The sequence below is a fragment of the Miscanthus floridulus genome, chromosome 2 (genome assembly GCF_019320115.1).
Source record: "Miscanthus floridulus cultivar M001 chromosome 2, ASM1932011v1, whole genome shotgun sequence".
Lineage (NCBI taxonomy): Eukaryota > Viridiplantae > Streptophyta > Magnoliopsida > Poales > Poaceae > Miscanthus > Miscanthus floridulus.
This window is the reverse complement of record NC_089581.1, coordinates 136,623,269-136,646,801: the sequence shown is the minus strand read 5'-3', so window position 1 is coordinate 136,646,801 and position 23,533 is coordinate 136,623,269. Positions and strand designations below refer to the sequence as shown.

At 49.7% G+C, this 23,533-nt stretch overlaps 1 protein-coding gene across 1 annotated transcript in view; it reads right to left on the bottom strand.

The window, feature by feature from the left end:
• The window catches only part of LOC136537125 (probable polyamine transporter At3g13620), a 216,707-nt gene that overhangs the window by 169,872 nt on the left and 23,302 nt on the right, over window positions 1-23,533 (bottom strand). Inside the window, exon 3 of the mRNA XM_066529197.1 lies at window positions 6,927-6,938. Coding sequence (XP_066385294.1) covers window positions 6,927-6,938 — 12 coding nt within the window. The remainder of the gene's footprint in view (window positions 1-6,926; window positions 6,939-23,533) is intronic.

The following is a 23,533-nucleotide window of genomic DNA, read 5'->3' as shown; positions in this document are numbered from 1 at the left end:
GCCCGCCCGCCCTCGGGCGTGTCGCCTCGGCCCTAGAGGGGGCCCACCGCCGCCCCGGGTCCGCTTCCCCTCCCCTTCCCGGGGGTGCCGGGCTGCTTACCGACGCCCTGGGCGCCACCTCCCCGACGTCCGAAAGGTGGTCTAGGGGGCCTCGCCCCACCTCGCCCTTGTCATTCCCATCTGAGGCCTCCGTTGACAACGACGTCGATGGGGACTCCTCCAACGGGAGACCTTCCTTCCGTTGCTGACGGCGGCGCTTATCCAATGCCTCGCGCGCAAGGATGTGCTTCGTGCGCTTCGCCGCCTTAGCATCCTTCCGCTTCTTCTGCGCGTCGGCGTGAGCACGGTTAATCGCCCGCTGCCCCGCGTCCTCGGGAACGGGCGGCGGGGAGGAGCGCATGTCCCTCATCCCCTGAACAAACCACAAATGCGCATAAGGAAACAAGGGATAAAGGGAGACTGAGGAGGCTCAGAGGCTGCAGCGGCACTCGACTTACCAGCGAAAGAAACCCTCGCGATGGTCGCATCGTGAAGGGGGTCAGGTTGCCGCCCCTCAACTTCACATCTACCGTCTCCCCCACCCGACGGTGAATTTCCTCGTCGGAGAGGGCGGAGGAAGACATCTGGGTGCCTTCGACGGGGCTCACCCGGCTTCATCTCGAACAGCCGCCGCCGTCGAGCCATCAGCGGCAGCACCCTCCGGCGGTGGAAGGCGGCCACGACCACAACGACGGTGAGGCCATGGTTCTGCAGCCTCGCTAGCCCCTCCAGGAGCGGCTCCAGCTTGGGCTGGTCGACCTTCGGGACGCCCCATTTCCATTTCTCCGGGCAACTCCCCCACAATCTGCCCAGTATAAGGGGGAAATCCCCCGTTGTCGTTGCGGAGGTAGAACCAACTCGTGTACCACCGGCGGTTGGAGGACGCGAGTTGGGCTGAGATGTAGAGGTGCAGGCGGTCCTAACGCACTTGGAGAGTGCAGCCTCCGGCCCTCGATGCCTTCCTCTTGCCCGACGTGCCCGTCGGCTTAGTGTTATGCCCCGCCCGGAATAGGTGGAGCCACAAATCCCAATGGGGAGCGATCCCCAAATACCCCTTGTAGACGGCAACAAAGTTAGCCGCCTGAGCGATGGAGTTGGGATTAAAATTGTGGAGCTCCACTCCGTAGTAATGCGGGAGAGCCCGCATGAACCGGTCCGCCGGAATGCCGAGGCCGCGCTCGTGGAAGGAGACGAAGCTCACGACGTAGCCGTCGCGGGGCCTCGGCTCCAGCTCACCGTACGGAGCAATCCACTCTGGCCTACTAGGGCCTGTCACCGGGCGGAGGAGTCCACCGTCGACAAGCGACTGGAGCATCTCCTCAGTGACGTCCGATGGATCCCAGGGGTCCGCCTCGACAATGATGATGTTGCCGGCCATGAATGCGATAGAGGAATCGGGCGCGGTGGTGAGTTTTTCTCTCTCTCTCCACGCTCTCGCCTTTTTCTCGCGTTCTCCCTAGACTCGCTCTTCTCTCCTCTTCTTCCCGGCACCCGCTGCTCTGGCGACGGCTCGACGGAGGAGGCAGGCAAGGTAAGATAAGGAGGGGCGAGACTCTTCGGGTATTTATGCAGGGAGGAGGTGAAATGAATGGGCGATGAAATCAGGGAGGTTTTCCCCGTCCAGCGTGGTTAACCACGAGCCGATTTCGGCGGCCCACGCGCCCACGTCTCCCGCATTAAATGCATGAACAGTTACGTCCCATCCATCACGTCACGCTCGCCCACTATGGCAGCAGGCATCGTTTCACCTCCCCGTGAAACCGCCTCAAAAGGCGCGCCACCCGCGGCTGAGCCAATAGGGAGGATATTTCCCGCGGCCTGTTCCTTTCATAGGAAGGAATCGGGCTCTAAGCCCGTTACGATCCAGGGGTTCGAAGGCTGGACCCCAAAGGGTTTCGACAGCTGCCCCAGGATAACAGAGTTAGGGGCGACTGTGGGCGAGCCTATACGGGGCCGAGACCCAAGCGACCGAAATGCCTGGGACGCCCAAAGTTGTGCCCGAGACCAGCAGGAAAGTATCCGAATGGGATCCCACCGTAGGGAGGCACCGAGCCACTGAGGCCCAACGAACGGCCTCGGCACCCACTAGAGAAATCCTCTGGTACTCTTGGAGTGTGTCTCTGGACCGCTAGCCGTCCCCTAACGAACGGGGTTCGGACCTCCACTCGGACTACCCGATAACAGCTCACCGGAAGTGCCACCGCTCGTGCCCATCGAGGGTAGCGAGGCACGTTCCACCCCTCCTTCCGAGCGAAAAGGAAGCGCGAGGGTCGCATAAAAAGTCAGGGGAACCCTCGACGGCCTTCTCGCCCTATGCAGAGGCTAGGGGGCTCCTCCTGCAAATATGCCGAGACCTCACGACCCGGGCTCGCGCCCAAAGGGGCCTCGGCAAACAAACCCTCACGCGCGAGGGGCGTATAAAAAGTCAGGAGAACTCCCGATGGCCCTCTCACGTAGAGGCTAGGGGCTCTTCCTGCAACCTTGCCAAGACCAGAATGGGCTCGGCAAACTAACCCTCCGTCCGAACAAAAAGGACACGTGAAGACCAGATGAAAGGGCCAGAACACCCAAGACAAAGACAAACAGTCCAAAACCGCGCTAGAGGTTTCGCTACAAACACGATAAAAGGGCGCCGAGCCCGTTACGGTCCAGGGGTTCGAAGGCTGGGCCTCCAAAAGGTTTCGACAGCCACCCCAGGGCAACAGAGTCAGGGACGACATTGGGGCGAGCCTACGAATGGCCCAGACCCGAGCGAACGGTCGCTCAGGGCGTCCTAAGTCGTGTCCGAGACCGGCGGGGAAGTATCCGAATGGGATCCCACCGTAGGGAGGCATCGAGCCACCGAGGCCCGTGAACGGCCTCGGCACCCACTAGAGAAACCCCCTGGTACTCTTGGAGTGCGTCCCTGGACCACTAGCCGTCCCCCAGCGAACGGGGCTCGGGCCTCCACTCGGACTACCCGCTAACAGCTCACCGGAAGTGTCCACGCTCGTGCCCATCGAGGGTAGCATGGCACATTCCACCCCTCCTTCCGAACGAAAGGAAGCGTGAGGATCATACCCAAAGTCAGGGGACCCCCGACGAACCTCTCGCTCCGCGCGGAGGCTAGAGGCCTTTTTCCCTGCAGCCTCGCCGAGACCCCCGCAACCCGAACTTGTGCCTGGGGGCTTGGCAAATGCAATAAGAACTACTCGTTCAGACAAGGAAATGAAGAAAGCCCCTAGAGGAGTAACTCCACTCCCCCAGGGGCTCGGGGGCTACACCCGGCAGGTGCGCTCGCGCGCACCCACCGGAACCTTAACAAACAAACCCCAATTCCTACGAAGCGGGTGGAAACCAAGCCTCGGCAAACCCTCAGGGGGAGTACATACACTCCCCCCGAGGCTCGAGGCTACTGTCGGGTACCTTAGAATGGGGTACCCCAAGCAAAACATCAAATGGGTTGCCCAAGTCCCATCTAAAAAATAATAATAAAAGCAAAAAGGTAAGTCGTGGGCCCCTCCCTATTGTGACCAGGCCCACTGGGTCCTCCCCCTCCTCGCCTCGAGCCCCGAGAAGGAGGTCCCGGCATCCTGGCGAGGCTCCCAGGGAAGGCCTCGGCAGGGAACGCCGTCTCCGCCTCGCCCGAGGCTCTCCATAGAAGGCCTCGGCAGGAGGCGCGTTCTCCGTATCGCGCGAGGCTTCCCGCGCGAGGCCTCGGCAAGGAGCCTAATCTCCGTCTCGTGCGAGGCCACGTTCTCCGTATCGCGCGAGGCCGCATTCTCCGTATCGCGCGAGGCCTCGGCAAGGAGCATTCTCTGTGTCGCTCGAGGCCGGCTCGTCCGCGGTCCCTCGCCCCCTGCCTCGTCCGACCCTCCTGACAGCCAGTCACGTCCCATTAATGCTTCCAACCACTCCCGTGATCTTAGCCGGACAGCGGCTCAACGTCACAGAAAGACCGACGCGACCCGAAGTCGCATCAGCACCATACCGGCCAGGACAGGGCACGGCGGGGATTATCGGCTATTGTGTCCAAACACTGTGACCACGATCAGCCGCCGTCAGCGCCTGGGGCAGGATATGGCGGGGGTTACTGGCCACTGTGTCCTACCACTGTGTCCACGATCAGCCGCCCGCTCAAGGCCTCGGCGCTGTACACCAAGGCCTCGACGCTGTACGCCAAGGCCTCGGCACTGTACATCAGGGCCTCGGCAATATTGGGGTCCGCGCCTGCCGAGACCTCCCACCGCAGTACCAGCCTCGGCCCCAACCAAGTTTTGGCCTCGTGCATAGCCCGTCTCCAGCGGCTTATGGTCGCCGCCACGTCCACTCCGAGGCATTCCTGGGGCTCCCACGACGCACAGGATCTGATGGGACGGCCACGCCGCCCCAGTACTCCAAGGATGGGCCACTCCGATGACCACGCCGCTACAGGAATAGGCCACAAGGCTCGAACATGCCGTCCCTATCGGCACGACGCCGCATAGTAATACATGTACTGCCCTTGTCCCCCCTTCAACTATAAAAGGAGAGGACTTGGGCCACTTAGGGGGGAGAGGCCCGATCACACACACACACACACACCTTCCAGCCGCTTGAGAGCAACGTCTCAGACGGCCCCACGACACCCTGCCGAGACCTGGGACAAGTTCCCTCTCTCCCTTAGCTTGTAACCCCCTACTACGAGCACTTCGGTGCAAGGAATACAAGTTCTATCCCTCAGACTGGATGTAGGGCGCCGATTGCCTGAACCAGTATAAACCTTGTGTCTCTTTGCATCACCATCCAGAATCGGGAGCACGCAGAACAAATTCACTAGTCGGTTGAGGACCCCCCGGTCCGAAACACCGACACCTTGTTTTCTATTAATATTTGTAGTTTTTTCTTCCGGTGCAACGCACGGACATTTTTGCTAGTAATTCTTAATTAGTATCACAAATAGTTAAATTAGTACTCTTCTCTATATATAAGCTTAGCCACACTTAAGACAGTTTGACCTAAGAGGAAGTTAGAAATAATGCTCTCTTTTTGAACCGAGTGTGTAGTTTTTCTTCTGTGAAAATGGTACTCCTACATATTAGGGCTTTGACTTAGTCAGCAAGGCTAAACTTCAATGAGCAATTTCTATGAAAATTTCATATTTCGAATAGAGGTATTTATATATTATGTAATTACTATTTATGATGAATCTAGTGGCATCAAACTTAATATTATGAAATGCTCGCAACAATGAGGTCTAGGTGGGCTGGATCTGGCTAATTAATTAGTTCCTCCAAGTTATGCTACATCAGGTCAGTTTTTGTGGCTCAAGATGGGACTTCTACAGTGGTGTTGGTACCCACAGTTAGCGGTGGAACCTTAGAGAAGGTGTAAAACAGGCTTGGAGAAGCTTTGTAAAGGCCTTGTAGTGTGACCCCGCTAAGCACCTTGGTAGTGTGAAGCGTGATGGAAAACACGACTCGTGGTGAAAGTGTGCAGCCTCTACAGAGTGTAAAACTAATATATCAGCCGTGCTCATGGTCAAGAGTGGCCTGGACTTCTTCTTGATTAGATGGCTCTTGTTCGGATGGTTGGGTGGTTCCCTTGATAAGGGAATGGTTGGGAGCTTGGATGGAATCCAAGTGTTGGTTCGGTTCTGTTCTAAGGTGTTGGAGGTGATCACATTTAGTTAAATAAGTGCTTAAGGTTTTAAGGTGAAATAGGATTTGTCGCTTAAGTGCTGAGTCAAACCATGTAAGCCTTTCCTTGTGTTGGCCTCATATCATACTTTCCTACACTTGTGGAGTACATTTCGATGTACTCACCCTTCTCTTTGTCCCCCTTGCTACCCCACCCACCGGCTTGGACTAGAAGATGGATGGTCTGTTTTTTACATTGCTAGCTATTGATGGTCAAATCTAAAAAATTTGACTTAGGACAAAACCTAAAACAATCCATATGCATTTGTATCAGAGGGAGTAGTTTTGTAGTTGGTTCTGCCCGGAATCATTCGTCCACGTCTAAGTGATGATCAGAATATCTGTATACATAAATATGTGACTTTTTTTTTGCAGAAAAAGGTATGAGCTCTACCTAATCAACTAAGTGGGAAAAGTCGATTTTAACCACCATGGGAATTTATTTTCCCCCCTCCAATTTCATATTAGTGCCATTTATCATTATTTATGTTCTCTTTTGTTTGTGTATTGAGAATAGATGGAAAAAAATTGAATAAAGGCATATCAATTAAGCTTCAGGGGTTATCACTCTGGATATCTTCGCCAAGAATAGATGTAAAAGCAACAGTAGACTTTGCTTTCTTTAAAGTGTGCTCTTTCCTTTAATTTGATAATCCGCAATTGTGCTGAAAACCTTGTAAGAGTTCTCTTTGTATGTTGCAGAGGCTGGAATTATTCCCTTTTAAATAAAAAATATCAATCATAATGGGGTACATTTATTTAGAAGAATTGATTTAAAAAAAGGAATCATATCCGTGTCGATTATATCGATCGATGTTGCTTAAGACCCTGTTCGTTTCCCGGGGAATGACCCTCAGGAATTCTTCCTGGCGGAATTTATATAAGAACTAGATGAATTCCCTGTGCGTTGCCGTGGGATTTGGAGCTGGAATTGCAGTATAGGATGAATAATAAAGAGGTAGATTATTCTGTCAGGTACTTCCTAGAATATGAAGTTAAAAGTCTGTGTACAAATGCATGCATGAAAAAAATTACCATAGGCTCTTATAGATAGTTTTCTTTTCCTTAGTTCTTAGGCATACATAGGCCAGTTTGACGTAGTCAGACTCAAACATGGATCTATATATATCTGAACTTCTGGTACATATATGATGAAACTGAAACGTGAAATGTCTTAGAGAAGCGTTGTCAAAAACTATTGCAATGTTTTTCTTAAGTTGCTTGTGCTACCTCCTACAGTACCTATACTAGAGACAAAAGAAGATGAAAGTGCCATATTGGTACCATGGAGCAACAGAAGCTTAGGTGATTAGGACTTGAAAAGAAAGAAGGGGAAAATGGAAACCACGCATGCACAGTGTGCGTGGATGTTAACATAGAAAATATATAAAAAAAGAAGGGAATTGATTTAATATTCAAAAGAAATTTGATAGAAATGTAAAAAGATCTAGAGGTGAAGGAGGAGAAGATTCCAAATGCAGTAGTGCAGCGAAATGGCATGGCCGCATGGTACAGAAAGGAGGGGCCGGCGACGAGCACTACTACAATAAACATTTGGTGGGGAGGCTGGAGATCATTTGTAGAGGCGGTTCAGTCAGCCGTTCCTACTATACCGTCTCTACAAATTATGTATTTGTAGGGGCGGTTCTCAGACCGTCCTTACAAATCGATTTATAGAGATGGTTGGTAACATCAACCGCCTCTACAAATCGATTTGTAGGGGCGGTCTAGGAACACCAGCTGCATCTACAAATCGATTTGTAGGGGCGGCTACAGTACCAACCGCCCCCTACAGTATATTTTTCCGCCAAAAAAATTTTAAATTTACAATTCAAATTCAACCAGAACATATATTTTTCATGCATAACTCCGTCATGACTTATCTTCTGCGATTGTACTGAAACTCAATGACAATACACATTTATTATACCAGATTATAACAAATATTCTATGACAATACACGGTGCAAATTATTGTGCTTGTTGTTCATTTAAACTATGAGACTGCACATAGGTATATGAAAAGTAATGTGAAAACCAATCTTCGCTTGATGCAAGTAACACAAGAGAGAACAAGACACACCGCAGCAATTGATGGTATATCTGCTCGACATGGAGAACCATGTAAGATGTGGTAAAAAAAACTAAAAATCTGCATAAATTATGAGACTGCTATTATTGGATATTGGTTCTAATAGAACAAATACCTTTAAAAAAAGAGGTATGAGATGATGAAATATGTTACTATCTTGATAGAGTTCAAAGCATTCCAACACGTGGCAGACAAGAATAACAGAATTACACAAATTCAACACCACACTCTCCGACATTTAATAACAGTAGCATAGCAAACGAAGACTCACAATATCAAATACACGATTTGGGTCCAGATCAAAATGGCCAATCCATGACTGCCACAAAATAAACAATTTGTTATTACACAATACTGGGGAAAAAGCTAAAAATATAGCACAGAGGGAATTAAGGCCTACAGACAACCTTTATAATGCTGATAGGAACCGAAGAAGAATTCTGGCAAGCTAGATCTGAACCAACTTGACAAAGACACCGGAAACACATGAGTATTTATTGTTGCCTAATCAATTGTACATGTCCTAATATAGACATGTATAAATAAAAAGGCTAGATGACTTACCGAAAGACCAGCAGAGTCGATGGTCTCATGAATGGACCCACTGGTTAGGTTTTCTGTAGTATGATGCGAAGCAACTGTTAGAGCAAGTGGAGGTGTTGGAGCATGATATCATAAGCTAATGTGAAGCGAACGAACCGATAAATGGGAAGGCAAAAATTAGTAGAGAGAGGCAAGAACTGTACATAGCATAAATAGCAAATCATCGATAGGATAATAGCCATGTCTTGTTCTAAGTGATCAGGCATGCTGATTTCAATAGAGAGAGATATGTAAAAATAATTTAGAAATCAGCGTATCCATCTTGTAAGCTACTCTTTCTATTGCAAATTATAAGACGTTTTGGCTTTTTAGATACATAGATAGTAGATACATGACAAAAGTAATTTATGTAGAAAGGACAAAATGTCTGCATGTTTGTAACTCAAATATCAGTTAAGCTAAAGCGAAATAATTAACATGACGCTAACCACATCACAAGCAGCCCAAGTTGCAATGCAGTGCTTTATAACAGGAACAACTTTTCCTTTAGTGATAAAGAATTGACCTTCTAAAAAATAGTGCTAAAGAACTCGATAAATAAGTTGTGAATGTTGGCAGGGCATTCTTCCAATTTGGGGTAGCCTTCGTAACCTCTGCATGTACAGACGCATTTTCCAGAGCCTGCTCAGCCACATAAGTGTGTGCAGTTTTAGTTTCCCTCTCACATAGATGACACACACATAGATAAATAAATAAATAAATGTGTGTGCGGTTTTAGTTTCCCTATCATAGAGAGAACTACTCAAATATTTTAGAACATAGGGGGTATATATGTCTACCAACGAGCTGAGCTCAAGCCAGCTTGTGTACCACGGATCACATGATCCACCACAGCGGTCAAGCAGGGTTCGACGGGAAGTGCATTAAGATCTCCGTTCTTTGTGCAAACAATGCTAATCATCAAGCCGGTGGATTAGAATAGCCTCCATGAAAAATAAATCAATCATCTAGATGTATTCAAAACCAAAATCTAACAGGATTGAACTCGAATCCCCCAAAACCGAAGAGGAAAGGGACAGAGGTGGGAAGAGGACGAGAGGAGGGAGAGGAATAGAGCCTCACCAGCAAGTATCAGGAGTGGACGAGCGGAAAAGATAAGCGAAAGAGGACAAACAGGGAGAGCAGCGGCGGTGGGTACCGGAGATGGCGTGGAAGCGGTAACCCTAGCGCTCCCCCACGTGTTGCTGTCCACGACCGAGGCGGACAGAGGGACCCAGAAGGCGACGGATCCGGCCAACCAGGCGACAGATCCGGCCACCCAGCAGACGGATCCGGCCAATGATGGGGATTCACCAGAGCGACATCCATCCGCGCTGCTGCGACGACGCGCTGGGGGAGTGGGTGCTCGCCCTACACCCGTGCCCAACGCCGGGTCCTACCCGCGTGGGTGCGCCGCGCTCGCACCGCACCAGTGGCCACCGGTAGCCGCCAGGAGCCTATGCTGGTGCGGCTGCCTCTCTCCGAGCGCTTCGCTTTGGGCCTCGGCTGCATCCCGTTGCTCCGGACGGGCCCCTCTCCGAGCCTCCGTTCGCTGCGTGGTTGTGGGGACCAGATCTAGGCCCGTCGTGGTCGGTTCTGCCATCGGCCACCAGCCAGCACTCGTGCGCTGCCTCGGTCGGGGCTCTGTGCCGCCGTAGTGGAGGCAAGGAGGAGGGCGGGGGAGGTGAGGAGGAGGCCAGATCTGTGCGGGGAAGGTGAGGAGGACGGGGGTGGTGAGGAGGAGGCCGGATCTGCCGCCGGCCACCAGCCAGCACCCGTGCGCTGCCTCGGCCGAGGCTCCGCGGCGCCACAGTGGAGGCAAGGAGGAGGGCGGGTGAAAGGTCCTTGTTTGGTTTTGGTAATTGAGTGACAACTTAGGTGGACTAATTGTGTTTATGTGAGATACACAGGTAATTAGTCCACAGGTACATGTGTATGAGCAACATATGCCATGGAGGTGAAAATGGCTTAGAGATGTTGCAAAGCTCACACATGTGATGATGAAGGAGCTTATTGCACATGAGACATGACATTGAGTCATGTGATCAAGGTGGAGAAGATCAAGACAAGACTTGGCTTGATGGATCGGTTGCAAGCGTGAAGGGCAAGTCAAAGGCTTTGGAGTGATGGACCGCGTGGCGGTGAAGCTTGAGCAAGACTTGGCGCCGATGGACGATGGCAACGGTGAAGAGCAAGTGAAGTCAAGATCGATGAACCAATATGATCATGTGATGATATGAAGTGGATCATATCATTGTTGATCGTGTTGGTGCATGTGTTGCATCGACATTGAAGGAGATGGAATGGAATGCGCAAGGCAAAGGTATAACCTAAGGCATTTCATTTCACCGGTCATAGGTGTGTAGAGAAGTTTATGACCGGGTTTAGGATAGATGGCCGTACTATCAAGAGGGGCAAACTTGTTTGCATATCGGTCATCTAGTGCCACTCGAGTGATCTAACTTTGCATCGTCGCTAGGATCGAGTGGTGTGGCAAGTTGAGTGGCTAACATCCTTTGGGAAATGATTGTGAAAAGCTAACACACATACACATGGTGGTGTACACTTGGTGATGTTGGCACATTTACAAAGGAGGTGGTGTTTGCAGGGGTGAGATGGGTTTGGGTCCCTCTCTCCCTCCCGCCGAGCAAGCTCGGCGGGATTCGGCGCTTTCGGGAAAATGGAATGCCTATTTTCTATTACGCCGGATGCAAGTTCTTGTGGTTGGCACATTGGAGCAAGGGTGAAGAAGTTAGAAGTGAAAACAAGATGATCGCGAAGATGCTGGCGTCGGTCAACTGACCGGACGCTGGATCTGAAAGCACCGGACGCTGGCAGGGTGCATCCAGTCAGGCTGACATACGGTGACGCAGAAGCTGGAGTGTGACCGGACGCTGGGCTGCGTCCGATCAAGTGTGACCAGACGCGTCCAGTCGAGGTCAGTACCTTACTGGAAACGACCGGACGCTGGGGGTTCAGCGTCCGGTCAGTTGAAGCTGCTGCGTCCGGTCAGGTCAAGTGATCATTGGGATCGGGACACGTGGCCGTCTGTGGGCGACCGGACGCTGAGGTCCAGCGTCCGGTCAACACGACCGGAGCGTCCGGTCGGCCCGATTTTTGCCCAGTGAAGGGGTAACGGCTAGTTTAGCCCTTGGGGCTATAAATAGAAGTGGCCTTCGGCCATGGCTAGTGTGGAGCACCTTGGGGGACTTTGTGTCCATGCTTGAGAGTGCTTAGGAGCCCTCCATCTCACACATACTTGATAGCGATCATCCGATTGTGTGAGTGAGCGATTCTAGTGCGATTGCATCATGAGGTTGCATCGAGTGGCACTAAGTGATCGAGTTGCAAGCCGGTGGTGCTTGTTACTCTTGGAGGTTGCCACCTCCTAGACGGCTTGGTGGTGGTCTCCGTCGAAGCGCGCAAGAAGCTTGTGCGGCGTTCCGGAGAAGTGCTTGTGAGGGGTACTTGTGCTCGCCCCGCGGGAGTCGCGAAGAGCAACTTTAGTAAAGCGTGTCATTGAGCTACCCTCACTCAAGGGGTAGGTTCATGCGGTGCCCGACGTGCGGGCTTAGCGGGTGATGCTAATTAGCCGCCAAACCACCAAGTGAGCGGTCGACACAACGGGGACTAGCGTGTTGGCAAACACGTGAACCTCGGGAGAAAAATCATCGTGTCAACCTTATTCTTCCCGTTGGTTTGCATCCCCGTTACACAAGCTTGCAATTACTTTTATACATATTAAGCTTGTGTAGTTGCTCTTGTAATAAGATAGCTTGTGTAGCTTGCTAATTACCTTCTTGCTTGTGTAGCATAGAAGTAGCTCCCTTGCGTGGCTAATTTGGTTTTAGTAACCTTGTTAGTCACATTGCTTAGTTTGTGTAGCTAAGTTTTTGCGCTCTCTAATTAGGCATTGGTTGCCTTGTTATTGAGCATTGCTAGTGAGCTTAGTTAGCTTTGTGCTTTTGCTTACTAGCATGTGTAGGAGCTCCCTTGTTGCTTAAAGTACTAGTGGCATAGGTTTGTGTAACCTTGCTCCTAGAATTGGTTAGGTGAGCTCTAGCTAGCCCGGCACCTTTGTTGCTTGATTAGTATCTTTGGAAGGTGCTAGAGAACATAGATAGAGGGGTGTAGTCTTGGCTAGACCGATAGTTATAATTCCACACTTGTTTCGGTTAGCCAACGCGATTAATTTTAGAAAAGACTATTCACCCTCCCTCTAGTCCGCCATCTCGACCCTTCAGCGGGGGAGGTGGGGAGGAGGTCGGATCTGCGCGGGGAAGGCGAGGAGAAGGGCGGGGGAGGCCGGATCTGCGTGGGGAAGGCGAGGAGGGCGGCGAAGGCGAGGAGGGCGTTGCAGTGTGGGTGGGAGGGAGGGAGCGAGTAGGTGGAGGCGGGGTGCGACCATGCGAGTGAGCGACTTGAGGAGGAGAAAGGAGTCTGCGGCCTTTTGTACGTGCAACATTCATACAGGCGGTTGGTGATTGAGCCGCCTCTACAAATCATAATACTGGAGGCGGCTGGTGAGTGAGCCGTCCCTACAAATCAGACTCATTTATAGGGGCGGCTTGTATCATCAGCCGCCCCTGCTGTTCTATTTGTAGGGGCGGCTGGTCTCTGGGCTCCCGAGCACGCCACTGTAGGGGTGGCTCCATCACCAGACGCCCCTATGAAAAAATTTGTCCCGTTGCTACAGACCATTTTTCACGTAGTGGAGGCTAAAACAGGACTGCAAGAGATTGGAAGGAAAGAGTTATTTGCTTTTTTGCTGCTACATACAGTATGGCCCCGTTCGGCTTATCCCATATTCGGTCTGTTCGACTTTTTTTTTCAGCCGGAACAGTGTTTTTCTCTCACAATAATTCAGCTAGAACAATGTTTTTCAGTCAGTTTTAGCCAAAATTCTACCAGCCGAACGGGGCCTATGAGAGCGGTTCAGCGGGAGACATCAGGAGTTCAACAGTCTCAAACTCTTCATTTGCTTGGATGCAGACATGAATTGATGGCTAGGCTAACGTGTCCTGAGCTGCAATGAAAAGGTGTTTAATAGATTAATTAATCCAGCATGATAGCGGGGTTTTGCTTTATAAAAATATACTGTAAGATTTCATTGGCCGGAATGACTCCTGGAGTGATATGCCCTAGCCGAACAAGGCTTAAATGAGAACGAGCACAAGCCAGAAAGAATTGGAATATTTTGACACTCACATAAATAAGAACAGAAACGGCTGGCTAGCTAGACGACGTACGTTGACCCCTCAACGGCAGTGCGTAGACACACAACCGTAAAGAGACGAATCCCATCACCAAAACCACGGACATATACGTATACATATACATATACTGATATACATATACATATACACGCATACATGTATAAATGTAATGTATGTATAAACGGTAGCATATAAGAAGATGCCATGCAAGCAAGGAATCCAGAATAGGTACTCGTGTATAAGAAGAGAACTGGATTCCAAGTATGCATGCATGCCCCGCCCATAGCAATAATACGGTGCTCTAAACACCCTCGTTATTAGGAGCACGGATGATACCGAGAAGAGGTCGTCATGTCTGACGTACGTGGCTGCTGGCGAAACCGCTGCGTACGTGCACTAGCTCGTACAGGCTACAGCTAGCCTTTTCTGCTGGCCCAGCCCAGAGTGAGAGACTCTTCAGGCTCACCTTCCATGGAAGCTTCAACTCTATATATACATGCATGACGGTGCACATGACGGACAGCAAGGTTGCAAATCTAAGATGGATGACATGTCTCTTCTGGATCATGGGGCGAGAACGACGACGACAGCCGGATTTGTGGGCTCCGGCATGTAATTTTGTCTGTTTATTTATTACTATATATAATTATGTACGGTGATGCACTTTCCACTAGCGCTAGGGCTCTGAATCTGGGGCCGGACGGGAACCACACACAGGAAAGGTCCCGCTCCACCGGTAGTGATGGTCTTCAGCAGTCAGCACCGTCAACGACCTTTTTTGGGGTTTCTCTATATCGTATATCCTAGTATCTTCTTATCTTACGAAAAAAGTAAGTTAATATATTCATGCTTGTCATGATAGGGAACGCCAGGTACGTGCCTTGTGCTTTCGAAACGACGTACAAGACGGACAGTGCAATATATATATATATATATATATATATATATATATATATATATATATATATATATATATATATATATATATATATATATATATATATATATATATCAATAAATCACGTTGCGTATATGTACATACTCATTTATCAATTTGAGTATGTTGACCTACTAATATTAAGATACTCTAGAATTTTACTATGCGAATATTTTTTTTTTCAAAAGAGCACATATTTTTTAATATATTATATAATATTATGATAGTAGCATATAAAATAAGTATAACCATATACTCTAAGTATACATATATACTTGTCATACATAGTACCCTAGATGGTCTAGTATGATGATATACTCTATCTACGTACACTTCGTCGGGTCATATACACTTTAAATCTAGATATTTACACATGGGAGTAACTACTATCTGGGAGTAGAAAATAATTCCCATATATATATATATATATATATATATATATATATATATATATATATATATATATATATATATATATATATGAAAAAAAAATCTACTCCTTGGGAGTAGTTACTCCCACCTAAATGCAGGTGTGTATTCTCTCCTCCCGCACCTTGCGTTGGGTCGCCTGCACCTCCTCCGCCAGGCAGGTCTCATATTTTGTATGATGATGTACTCTTCCATATATTTTGTATGAGAACATACTCTTCCATAAACATGTATCAGTATATACTCACGTCCGGTATATACAATATAATATGTACGTTCGCATATAGGAACAAGACTGATGCAAATTCCCTCTCGGCGGCAAGCATATAGGAACAAATCGCACCTGTATTAAATGTACTAACAAAAGTATGCACGGATACACTATTCTTAAAGGCAACATATCTTTTTTTTTTTTGAATTGCTTGCCTTTCATAAATTAGCCGGCCGGAGCCTCAACCATGATCAAGTCATACACACATGCTAGAGTAACACGCCACACCTTCGAGCAATGTGAACTAGAAACCTGACGAGCTAACAAATGTGCAACCTTATTACAACTTCTACTAATAAAAGAGAAAGAAAACTCTTGAAAGGCAAGGCTAATTTCCTCCATCTCCTTCAGAATAGGATCAATGATGGATCTTTGTGACTCCTTCCACAATTGCACAACCTGGAGACAGTCGGTTTCCAAGGCCACCCGACGTAAACCCATCTGTGCAGCAAGCTTCATGCCATCCCTGCACGCCAAGGCCTCTATGGAGCAAACATCAAGACCACGCTCATACCAGATTGCTTGTGCCGAATAGAACGCGCCTTGATCATCTCTGATAATGGACGAGGTTGCTCCTTGCTTGCTTTCTTCAGAGAACGCAGCATCCGTATTAATCTTCGACCATCCCACCTCCGGCTTTCTCCATTTATCCCTATTGTATGCTGGAGCTGGTTTGTCAAATTGGTGGCTCAGCTGCCATAAATCATAAGCTGTATCTTTGGCCCAGAGCACCACTTGCTGAACCGGCATCGTCAGCTCTCCATGGCGTCGCCGGTTCCTCAGCATCCAAAGCGCCCACATTCCAATCATAATCAGAGCACGATCTCGTCTTGGGCAAAGCTGTGACATCAAATCAGCAGCCCACGTCTCAGCATTCAGGCTTGGTAATTTGACCCCTGTTGCCCATCTTGTATATTGCCAGAACTGCCTCGCCACTGTGCAGTCCAAGAGTACATGCCTGATCGATTATTCTGGCTCCCCATAGACCTCACAGAAGGCCTCCGATTCTATGTGCCTTCTGAATAAAATTTGCTTCGTCGGTAGGAATTCGTGCAAAACACGCCACCAGAACACTCTAACTTTGGGAGGGACCTCTAGCTTCCAAATTTTTTTTCCATATAACATCATCAGAAAGAGCTAGGTAAATAGCCAAAGGATTCTTCCCATTTCCTCCTGTATATAATCTTGTATGCCGAGCGGACAGAATAAATCCCAGAACGCTCTGGTTCCCACGCCCAAAAATCACCATCTCCTCGACCCAGCGGCTGTCGCAATATAGCTGCTGCATCAATTGGCAACACCAGCGCTCTCACTGCCTCAACATTCCAGGATCCGCTAGTTGTCAGCAGTTCAGAAACCAGATTCGGATGTCCGGCAACTCTTGGTGTGATTGGCCTAGCATCAAAGTGGTCTGCTATCCATCGATCACCCCAAATAGCAGTAGAATCTCCATCGACCACCCTTCTGATCAGACCCCGCTGTAGTACGTCTCGGTCTGCTAGGATTGCCCTCCACGTACTGCTCGCGTGCTTTTTCCGGGTAGTCCTCAAGAACTCCGTGTCATGATAATAGCACCCTTTAAGAACTCTTGCACAAAGTGAGTTTGGTCTCGTGATGAGGCGCCAACCTTGCTTTCCAAGCATTGCCAAATTGAAACTCCTCATGTCCCGAAAACCCATGCCTCCTTTGTGTTTCGGTTGATTAAGACGCTCCCAACTCATCCAATGCATGTGTCGGTTATCAGCAGAGCTACCCCACCAATAATTGGCCACAACACTTCTCATCTTGTTGCATATATTGAGAGGTAAAAGAAAGCAACTCATAGAATAAGTGGGTACCGCCTGGGCAATTGATTTAATCAAAACCTCTCTACCTGCACAACTTGCCTCACGTCCGCACCAACTTTCAATTCTACCTTTCACCTGGGATGGCAGGTATTCAAAACAGTCGCTCAACTTTCTTCCTGCCTCCGTGGGTAGTCCCAGATAGCGTTCAGCCAGGGCTTCCTTTTGGATATCAAGCCTCTGACTGACCACTTGCTTCATCTCCGCAGGACAGTTTTTGCTGAAGAATATGGCTGATTTATCCCGATTTACCAACTGTCCGGATCCACGATGATATCTGTCTAGAATCTCTACCAGTCTGTCAGCCCCTCCTTGCGATGCTTCAGAAAATACTATGCAATCATCCGCAAAGAGCAGGTGCGATATCCAGGGGGAGTGAACTCCAACTCTTATACCCCTTGATATGTACACTGGACCAACAGCTTTCAGCATACAAGATAAACCCTCAGAGCATAGCAAGAATAGGTATGGGGAAATGGGGTCCCCTTGCCTGATTCCTCTAGATGGTCTAAAGGTATCAGTCAATACGCCATTGATTTTGATAGTGAAACAAATTATTGTTACACACCTCATAATACGGTTCACAAAATCAGCATGAAAACCAAGTTTTAGCATGATCCTTCTAAGATACTCCCACTCTACACGATCATACGCCTTGGCCATGTCCAATTTCACAGCACACGCTCCAGATTTCCCTTTCTTCCTTTTCAGATAATGGATGCACTCATAAGCTATGAGTACATTGTCTGTTATCAAGCTCCAGGCACAAAGGCGCTCTGCTCTTCTACAATAATATCATCTAAGAATTCACGCATTCTCATAGCCAGAACCTTTGAGCATAACTTGTACAGAACATTGCATAAAGAAATAGGTCTAAATTCTTTCATAACCTGAGGATTTCTTGTCTTGGGAATTAAAATAATGGTAGTAAGGTTAATATCATCCGGCATACCTCCACCATTGAGAAAATCCAACACCGCTGTTGTGATCTCATTGCCCATCAAATCCCAGTGTAACTGGTAAAAGCCATCTATAAATCCATCTGGCCCCAGGGCTTTGCTCGGCTTCATAAGTTGCAAAGCTTGCTCAACCTCCGCAGCTGAGTAGGGCCGTAGCAGCCAGTCATTCATCTCAGTCGAGACCTTGGGAAGCACGTGATCAAGCACCAGGTCCGGCAACAACTCTTCCTGGGCCGAGAAGAGCTGGCGGTAGTAGTTAGTAGCGATCTCCTCTATTTCTGCCTGCTCCGTTGCCATCGACCCATCTTCTCTTCGTAGAGCCATAATTTTATTCCTCTTGGCTCGTGCTCGTGACTTGGCTTGAAACATCGCCGTATTGCGATCTCCATCCTTAAGCCAATCAAGACGCGCTCTCTGTCTTTCCATAATTTCTTCTCTTGATAGCATTTCAGACATCCGCGCCATAATTTGTCGCTAGTGTCTAGAAGGTCCCGAGCCCAGCGATTGCCCTCGGACTTCCTCCAGCTCACGCCTAAGAGTTGTCAACGCCTTCCGCACCGAGCCAAAGACGTCCTGCTCCTAGGTCTGTAGCGAGGACTGCACACCTTTCAGCTTTGTGTGCATGTCTCCCAATCCAGTAGCTCCTCCATTCGATGACCAAGCATCACGAATAAGAGCCATGTAAGAAGGGTCACGCTGCCACATGTTTTCATAGCGAAAATTTCGCTTTCGTCTTCTCTTGTTCAAGGAGTGTTCCAAGCATTCTACCACTAGTGCACAGTGGTCTGATATTGTCGTTTGAACATGCCAGACCTTAACTTCGCGGAACAAGTCAAGAAAGTCATCATTTGCCAACCCCCGGTCCAACCTAACCTTTATGTTGTGAGCATCATCTTGCCGGTTGTCCCAGGTGTACGGTAGACCAATGAAGCCTAGGTCCGTGAAGCCACACACTGCTACTGCTTCTCGGAAACCCTCCATCTACCGTTCACTTCTTCCAGCACCCCCAAATTGCTCGTTGGCATGCAAAGTCTCATTGAAATCCCCTACATAGAGCCATGGCAGTGAGCTGCGACCCTTGAGCATCTTAAGACAATCCCAACTCCTATATCTTAACTCTCTCCTCGCCTCACCATAGAAACTAGTGAAGCGCCACTTTTCCCCGTTTGTCATTGGATCAAGCACCGCCACATCTATATGAAGCTTGTCAAGACTTTGGAGCTTTACACAAACTTCATCTTTCCACAACAGTGCAAGTCCGCCACCTCTTCCATTGGTTCCCACGCCTAAACCATGCGCAAAACAAAGTGATCTTAACAAGACATCCACCCTATCCGAGAAGAAACGAGTCTCAGACAAGAAAACCACCACCGGGCGATGTAGCTCACAAAGGCTACGGAGGTCGTGAACTGCCTCGGGTTGCCCTAAACCCCGGTAGTTCAAGCTTAATATTTTCATTGTGCCCGGCGGGGACTGCCACTTGCAGCCGCCGCCGATCGTGCATTTTGTGAAGTTGTGCCTCTCTTCTGCTTCTTCAGCATTTCCACCATACTCTCACCGCTTTTTTCGGAACCTCCATCTAGCTAGTTCAATCTTGAACTCACAAGGCCTACCGGAACAATGGCATTAGAAGCCTCAGCTGGTACATTGAGGTCTGGGGTCTGCAGGTTTTGGCCAGCCCCCTTCGACTTGCGTTTCCGGGGTAGCCTGGTATTTGTTTCCTCCATGACCGGCTGGCCTTTCCCTGCAGTTCCCTCTGTATTCCTCTTCTTCAACGGTGACTGAACTTCTCTTTCTTCTAGATTTTCCACTGGTTCTGAAGCTGAGAACCGGGATTCGTCTCCCAGAGACGATCGGTCATCACTAGAACGACAATGATCTTTGGATGGCATGTACGTCGAGGAGCCGTACCAAAGGACTCAGCTGCAGCTCCCGCGAAGGACTGTACTCTTCTCCTACGTTCCTCCGGTGCTCTCAGAGGGACATCATAAGGTAGTTTACCGAACTCATTACATGGTGCTGGGTGTGGGCAATCGATCTCTGAGTGACCCATTAGACCACATGAGAAGCAGTAATAAGGAAGACATTCATACTGCGCCTCAAACCACTTTGGCTCCTCCGTCTTGCTCATTCTCAAGAGCACACCCCGACAAAGGGGCTTGTCTAACTCAATAGCAACACGAGCCTGCAGGAAGGCCCCGCTCGCCTTCCCATCTCCATCGACGTCCATTTTCACAACATGGTCGATCAGGCTCATGGCCCGTGTTCCCCGCTGCTGGTTCATCCAACCTAGCGGGAACTTGAGGATGCGCACCCAAATCTCCATGCGATCAAAGATGATTTCATCAGCACTAAGTCTTTCATCATAAGGCTTGAGAACTACCGCATGCCTTCCTACCATCCACGGGGTCCCCGCAAGGATCCTCTCCATATCGGCCTTTGAACCAACCTCAGCGACGAACATGTTGTCTGCCTTCTCTCCTATAGCTTGGATCTTCAGGCCAAAAGGATTGCCCCAGGCTAGCTTCATCGCCGCCCGGATCATATTGATGTGTACTGCCATGGGTGAGAGAACCTTCCCCACCACTGCCCACTCCGTCGGAGGGAGATCATCAATCTCCTCATCATCACTGAAATCTACTACCGCTCCTTCTTCCTCTGTTAGATTAAGGCGCTTTAGAAGATCAGAAACACTCGGACTAGGGTTTCCATCCCCGCCGAAAGGAGCCTTCACAGTCCCCTTACTTCCACCCCCGTCCGACGCCATCAAGGCAACAGGATCAGAGAGGAAAAAAACAGTAGCGATCAGTACGCTAGCGAGTGCCGGCGCGACCGCAAAGCCCAGCGAAGCCCTAAGCGGCGCTTACTATGGAACTATGTGGTCGGCGGCGCCAGGACGGCTAACCAACGATTTGCGGAGGCCGGCAACGACCAGCGATCGTTGGCGGGGCGTGGACACCAGCAATCGAAGGGATCACCGGTGGAGCAGTCCAGATCGTCGAGGAGACGGTCTAGAACAGGGCTGGGCGAGAGTTCGCTCTCAGAATCGCCAAAGGAGGGGACCGGGAATTACGGATCTCCATCTCCTCACGCAAGACCTCTCCTGTTTTTTTTAAGGCAACATATCAGGTGCAAACCAATCAACCTATACAAACTTAAAAACTATCAATCATGACCACTAGATGCTAATTCAAATAATTAAGGGGGCTTAAGCGTAAAAAAAGACCGACGTGTGGGGGGTTTAAGCGCAAAAAAATCCTACATCTCACCGGTTGGTACGGCTGGACAAATATATGCTTGTTTGAAAAAGTTTGTAAGTGGTGCAAATGATTAGAATACATTTGTTGTGAGGCTGGTGATGAGATGGCCCGTCCATCGCCAATTTGATCGTCAGTGATCATACATTGTACTTGTATATCGCCAAAACGGTATCATTATCAATAATGTTCCTCTAATTGGCATGCATGTTGCGGTGTTGCCTGGCGGGTTATCCGTGAATGACAGAGTGAGCCTAAATTACTCAGTCTGTACTTGTAGTACGTGGAAGATCACTGACGGCACGCCCATTTGCGATAGTTAAACAGCAGGAGGGGTAATTAAGCTTTGCCGCTGCCCGGTGATGGGCGCAGCGGCCGTGCAGGGCAGCCGGAGTCGGCAGGGGCAGTCCAGCAAATACCGGCGCGGCGGCGCGTAGCCGTACGTGGCGACGCGGCCACGTGAAGACGGCGGGTGGCGGTGGTCAAAACTTGCAGCAGTGCCACCGCACAGGCAGGCAGGCACAACAACAACAACAAAAGGTAGTACGAGTCACTAGTACTCGCTGTACGGCGAGTGCACGTACGTACAAAACATTAATACAGGATCGTCACTCGTGGAATCCAGTACCCATCCGGGTCCTCGATCGAGGGTGCCAGAGGAGTCCAGGGCGGCGGGCAAGCGGACGTGTGCCGTGCCGAGGGGCAACGGCTGTAAAATCGGCCGCGGTGGGGAAAACACGCCGAAGCCCTCGCGGTACCGAGAACACCGCTCACAGTTGATTTGCGATTTCTTTCGCCGCAGCGGCCGATACAATCGTGAAAGAATAATATACGTTTGGGTGGGATTTTCGATTATTTCCGTCTCGATTCCGATTATACGCGGAAACAAACACACCTTTAGTGTGTCTGCAATAAAAAAAAATCTTAACATGCTCCTGGAATACACTGCACGTAGTAATATCTCTCTGTCATAAAATAAAAGATGTCATACTCTTTAACTTACTAGTGCGGCCTTTAAAAATATACTTTGAACACTAATTTCTCTTGCAATATAAATTATTTATGGCAACAGAAGTTTGACTATCAGAAAACATTTCTAAATCGGTAATGCTTAGGGGCATGCGTCCATCCCATCAGACGCTGTCTTTCTAGGCTTGGGCGGCCCACCAAGCCTGCCTTTTTCTCTTTACGTCTCCCATATCTCTCTCAAAAATATCTACCCACTTGCTCGCCCATCACACGCTTCACGGCCTTGTGCGGCCATTCGTCCGACCCAATCCGCATTTGCCGCATGTCGGGTTCATAAACCCGGGGTCCCTCGGGGACCGGTTTCCACGCCAAGGCTCAACCCAAGAGTCTAAAGCGACAGGCCGGAAGGGCGACCCAGTCACCGACCGGAAGGTCTGGCTGAAGAGGAACAACGCCCGCTCATCGGCTACTTCGGCCCACCTCTCCGACCGGAGCGTTCGCTTCGACTCCGGCAGCCTCCGAACGGCCCCTCGGATCGGAAGGCCTGGCCCAAAACACCACTTCCGACTCCGACCCCGCGTCTCCGACCCAGGTTCGCAGGAACCCTGCTCACTGCTCTTCTCTGACCGGCACACTCAGAGCCGACTGGAGCCATCCGACCGGGGACGCCCGCTCGGTGGGAACCAGAAGACGTGCGGAGAAAAGCAAGGCAAGGCTCACAAGTCAAAACCACTGTACCAGGGACCATACCCTGCACGGAACAGTACTCTGCAGCCACCCTGACACAAACAGTATTATAGACGCCGACATCTCCCTCTACAGTATTGTAGAGGTTGCTAAAACTCCCATACGGTAAGGCTCCCCACGTGCCTTTGGGCATCGATAGCGGTATGGGCGCCAGGATTTACTGTACCGGGTGAACATAGCGAGACTCCTCACATGCCTCTAGGCATCAAACAATATTTGCAGGTACCGACGTCCACCATCCCTAAAAAAGGCAGCACGACCTCCCGTATGCATTTGACATTCAACAGTAACATCAACAGTGTTGTAGGCGCATACTATTATCTTGTACCCACCGGCGTGGGCAAAAAGGCTCGGTAGGCGTGGGCAACAAGGCTCGGTAGCATACGTACCATCACCCTCCCACTTGTAAAGCCATCCCCTTTATCTATAAAAGGGGACACGCCTCCTCCAACAAAGAAAAGAGCCCTTCTTGAAGACAACAAGCACCGATCAAGTTTACTAGCTCACGACCACAGAACCATCGGGTTCGGACACT